Source organism: Oncorhynchus mykiss, chromosome 6 (genome assembly GCF_057628025.1).
Source record: "Oncorhynchus mykiss isolate SJ-2025 chromosome 6, ASM5762802v1, whole genome shotgun sequence".
Classification (NCBI taxonomy): domain Eukaryota; kingdom Metazoa; phylum Chordata; class Actinopteri; order Salmoniformes; family Salmonidae; genus Oncorhynchus; species Oncorhynchus mykiss.
In genome coordinates this window covers 18,990,938-18,996,200 of record NC_143027.1, presented here as the reverse complement: position 1 = coordinate 18,996,200, position 5,263 = coordinate 18,990,938, and the positions used below count along the sequence as shown (strand labels likewise).

The 5,263-nt window shown below is 45.5% G+C and overlaps 1 protein-coding gene across 1 annotated transcript; it reads left to right on the top strand.

Moving 5' to 3' along the window:
• The first annotated feature begins 267 nt into the window (after positions 1–267).
• Positions 268–4,096, top strand: LOC110525401 (toll-like receptor 12). Its single transcript, XM_021605470.3, has one exon. It carries the CDS (start codon positions 564–566, stop codon positions 3,399–3,401), a length of 2,838 nt encoding a protein of 945 aa, XP_021461145.3. The 5' UTR covers positions 268–563; the 3' UTR covers positions 3,402–4,096.
• The last annotated feature ends 1,167 nt before the right edge of the window (positions 4,097–5,263 follow it).

Genomic DNA, 5,263 nt, shown 5'->3' with positions numbered 1-5,263 from the left:
AATTTTGAGGCTAAATATAAGGGCAGAATATGCAGATAAATGGAGGTCAGATAAATGAAAAGCTGATTTTTCTCAGGTCTTGAGACTGAAGACAAACTCAGAAGTAAAAGACAGTGCTAACCACTACCTCTTATTTAGAAGCTATGAGGAAGCGAGAAAGAGGTGTTAAGAATAATCTTATCTGTAACCTACAGCCTTTCTCAAAGTATCTAAGAGTTCATAAAAAATAGACCAGGAAGAGATTGCAGAGATGCAAAACCCATATATAGTCAAAATATCAAGAGGAGTTGCACACAGATACAACTCCGTTAACAGACACAGCAGTGGAAGAACACCAGATCTTCAGTCCAATGGATAAGCGATCCCACCGACGCCTCATACCATAGGATAGAGGAGTATTCTGATGATATATCTACAATCCCAGACAGATTTGTTAATCAACCTACACTGTATGACAAAATCCCAACTGGATAAGAAACAGGATGCTGAAAGTGATTTACTATGGACAAACTACAGACGGCTTCACATCATCCTAGCAGACCAGTGTCTACTTCAAAAGAAAGATGAGGCTGGTCTCTGCTCAGTTTGAACTATTGGTGGTTTGGATCATAGGCTCCTGGGGTTGGTTAAGTAATAAATGCGTCCTCTATGACAAGAAAACGAATTACTGGCTTTCCATTCACTCCAGTTCCTGCCCTCACAGCAACCTAACTGCCGTTTGCTGGGATTTATCTGATCTCAAACTCAACCTTTCCATTGTTCCGTCAAACTACCAGGCTCTCTGTCTCGAGATCAGGAGTGGGTCTGTGATGCAGTCTGGGGCTTTATCTCGATTCTCCGTCCTTGAGACCATTCACATACGCGGATGTCTGTCCACGATTCTCCCTGGAACCTTCAAGGGGCTGTCCCATGTGAAGAAACTCTATCTGCTGTGTATGGAACAGTGTTACAATTCCTCACTTCTACCTAACACATTCAGTGACCTGACTAATCTTGAGGAATTGTCCATTGAGAACTACAGGCTTTCTGTGATGGCACCGGACGCATTAGGAGGGATACCTCTTCTGAAGAAACTCACAGTCGATAGTTGTACAGAAGAACTCTCTGATTTGCTATGTAGGATAGTCAATATGTCACAGTCATTGACAGCCCTGGACTTCACTTCAGATGGCATAGTCATTTTAAGGCAGCCAAACTGTTCTGACACCAACGGAGCTGTTCTTGAGTTTCCTTATTTCTACCGTCTTCAAGAGGTGTTTCTTAACTTCCCTAATGCCCACCGTTTAGAAAAAAGAGCATTAAAATGCTTTGAAAACATTTCCTCTCTTTTTTTGCCTGACAATGATGCACTACAGACACAGCTTCTGCAGTCTGGTATCAGCAGGCTTCGTCATTTTGTGTTCAACAATAACATTTCTTTTGAATCGGTTTGTGAGACTGTATTCAAACTATCAATCAGACAAGTTCATATAAGTGACCATAAAACTGAGAACTACTCAGAGTCTGCAATAAGAAATTGTCAGGGGATCGAGGTGCTCAGACTCAGCATCTGTCATAGTGATAATGTTAGAGTCAACTTGATCCATTATTTGAAGAATCTCACTGATGTGTCAGTGTTAAGATACTGGGACGTTAAACCTGAGTGCATTGAGCTTTGTGACACTCACACTCAGGGCCCAATCACATGGCTGAAGAGACTTTCCTTGACCCTATACATGCCAAGTATCACCTCAGAGCAGTTCAGTTGCTTGAAAAATCTGGAACATCTGGATCTAGAATCCAGCAACATTAACAATATTTCGGACTTTACATTTAACGGACTTGGTAAATTGAGGATCCTAAATTTAAGGGATAACAATATCTCTCAGATTACAAAGAACACTTTATTTGGCCTGCACAACTTAGAGACCCTAACACTGGAACTAAACCCACTTGTACACATTGAAGCTTTTGCATTCATTCACCTCACTTCACTGAAGAATGTAGATTTAGGGGACATTCACCATCCAGCCAGCCAGTGGGAGAAGCGTGTGACTTTAAATCTGACGCACATATTTGGGGTCTTCCCTCCGGGATTGATGTACATGAACATTACCTCCTTTTTCGGTTGTATCAACATCATCATCGGCAGCAACAGCACCCCTAAACTAGGCTTGGCCCTTCAGGTCCGTGCCAAAAATGTGTCTTTCCAGGACTGCTGGAGGCCGTTCTTCAAGTCCGTCGTCAGCCTCACAGCTATGACGGAGCACCTCCTGTGTGGATCTCATTTTGCTGCAAAGTACTTCCCCTCCCTGGAGTATTTTGACTTCCAGTCTATGCTCTATGCAGAGTTTGTAGATATGACTGACCTGAACACACTTGTGCAGCTGAGGTATCTTAAGCTGATGAGAGTTGACCTTATCCTGCAACCGGGGCTGGCCATCATGTTCCGCAATCTGACCAAACTGGAGAGCCTGAACCTCATCTCCTGTAGGATCCTCACTCTGGAGGAGGAGCTGAGCAGAGACCTGCACTCCCTCGTGCAGCTGTCAATCAAAGTCGAAGAGGAGTTCAGTATGTTAGAGACCTTCCCAGAGCCCCTGACCAGCCTGAGTTACCTGTTGTTCTACAGACCTCGTCTGCACTGTAGCTGTGACAACACCTGGCTGGACAACTGGGCCAGGGGTCAGGGGCATATCCAGGTCATCATCTGGCACCCCAATGAGGCTGATCTGACCTGTAAAGATGAGACTGGTATCCAAAACTTTGCCAGGTACTCAGAGGCCAACTGTTCCCTGGACGTGGGCTTTGTCCTGTTCTTCTGCACCTCATTGGGCCTGCTCCTCTTCATGCTGGTGACGGTGCTCTATCAGCTGGCTGGGGACTACCTGCTGGCCTTCTGCCACATCCTACGTGGCTGGATGGAGGAGGCCGTGCGGAGGCCCAACCCCAGAGGGCGCCACTGCTATGATGTGTTTGTGTCGTACAGCGGTAGAGACGAGCGCTGGGTGGTGGAGCAGCTGCTGCCGGGCTTGGAGCAGAGGGGGCCTCCCTACCTGCGCCTCTGTCTGCATAGTAGGGACTTCCAGCTGGGGAAGGACATTGTGGACAACATCACAGACAGCCTCTACAGCAGCCGCCACACCCTGTGTGTGGTGAGTCGTCACTACCTGCGCAGTAACTGGTGCTCCCTGGAGCTACGACTGGCCACCCTGCGTCTGTTGGTGGAGCACAGGGACATCCTTATCCTGGTCTTCTTGGAGGACATCCCTCCTCGCCAGCTGTGTGCCCACCACCGCCTGGCCAGGCTGGTCAAGACCAGGACCTACCTGGACTGGCCTCAGGAACCGGCTCTGCAGTCTGCCTTCTGGGACCGTTTGTGGATCAAACTGGCCCCTCCTGAACCAGATCCCAGACTGTAACATTTACATTTTGCTAATTTAGAAGACCCTCTTATTGAGAGCGAGGTAGAGTAGTGAGTGCATACATTTTCGTATTTGTAGTTTTTTTTGTCATAATAGCACAACACACAAGATATACATGACTACCTTTATCATGGGTATTTTGAATTTACAGACATGGGAAAATAGTCACTTTTTACATTTTGTTCCATACTGTGCTACCTGCATTGCAACAGATTTTGGTTGTGTCTTATTCTTTGAGTTTATTTTATTTTATTCAACATTGCAGATACATTTTTATTGTTTAACATATTGTGTTGTTATTGTTTTTTTCTTTGCTTCGCTTTCATTAAACTTCCCTGTTGGAAGGAATGTATATATAGTATGCCTTGATCATTTGATACCAAACACACACAAACACACTAGAGGCCAGTCTGATATTGCGTACTGAATGTCAAGATGTCCATACTTTAAGAGTAGGAAAATGATTCACGTATACTGTATTGTTGATTGCACTGTGCACAAGACAACACAATATAGCCTCGCTACTGTTTTTCACTGTCTTTTTACTGTTGTTTTTATTTCTTTACTTACCTATTGTTCACCTAATACCTTTTTTGCACTATTGGTTAGAGCCTGTAAGTAAGCATTTCACTGTAAGTATCTGTTGTATTCGGCGCATGTGACAAATAAACTTTGATTTGATTTGAACACAATGTCCTCTTGTGTCACGGTTGATAGATTTGAGAGATAATCCACTGTTGCAGAGTAATCAAAATGTCCCTCTGTGTTTTAATGCCCCATAAAGAGATGTTCAGTCATCTGAGCATGTATAAGCTAAAGGGGCTGTCTGAGGTCCAGAGATCTGATTGACAAGTGGACATAATGGACAGATAAACATTTAACCAAGAGCATTTTTAATGAAAAAGCAAATTATCTTACGCTAAATAGGGAAATGAACTGAGGTTATCCTCTAACACACAATTCAATTTCTACAGGATCAGTGTGTGTGTGTGTGTGTGTGTGTGTGTGTGTGTGTGTGTGTGTGTGTGTGTGTGTGTGTGTGTGTGTGTGTGTGTGCGTGCGTGCCTGCGTGCGTGCCTGCGTGCGTGCGTAGGTGAGAGTCTCTACATTGAGGTGGGTTGATGGGTATTTTACTATTGTGTTGCCCATTGTAGAGGGAAGTCAGAGTTCAGGGCAGGTTTACTCCATTAGCACAGAACAAACTCTTTGTGTTCCATAAATAAAATATAAATAAGAGGGAGAGGGAGAGAAAGAGAGAGAGACAGAGAGAGAGGGAGAGGGAGAGAAAGAGAGAGAGACAGAGAGAGAGGGAGACAGAGACAGAGAATGTGTGTGTGTCTCTCAGGGATGGATGCTAATAGCTTGCCTTAGGCCACAATTCGAGGGGAGTCTACAGTAAAGCAGACATAACAAGAGTGCTTGTGTGGATGTGGTGTTGGTGTAGGTAGTGAAGGTAGAGATAGTGGTGTTGGTGGAAGTAGTGGTGTTGGTGTTGGTGGAGGTAGTGGTGATGGTGTTGGTAGAGGTAGCGGTGTTGGTAGAGGTAGATGTGTTAGTGGTAGAGGTGGTAGAGGTGGTGGTGTTGTCAGTGTTGGTAGAGGTGGTGGTGGTGGTTGAGGTGTTGGTGGAGGTGGTGGTGTTGGTAGTGGTGGAGGTGTTGATGGTGGTGGAGCTGTTGGTGTTGGTGGTGGTTGTGGTGGTGGAGGAGGAGGTTTTGGTGGTGGTGTTGGTAGTGATGGTGGTGGTGGGTGGTGGTGGAGGTAGTGGTGTTGGTAGAGGTGGTGGTGATGTTGGTGGGTGGTGGTGGTGTTGGTGTCGGTGGTGGTGGTGTTGATGGAAGGTTTTAGTGGTGTTGGTGG

What these genes read in the sequence shown, in the direction of transcription:
- LOC110525401 (XM_021605470.3), top strand. Translation starts at nt 564, where the DNA reads ATGAGGCTGGTCTCTGCTCAGTTTGAACTATTGGTGGTTTGGATCATA.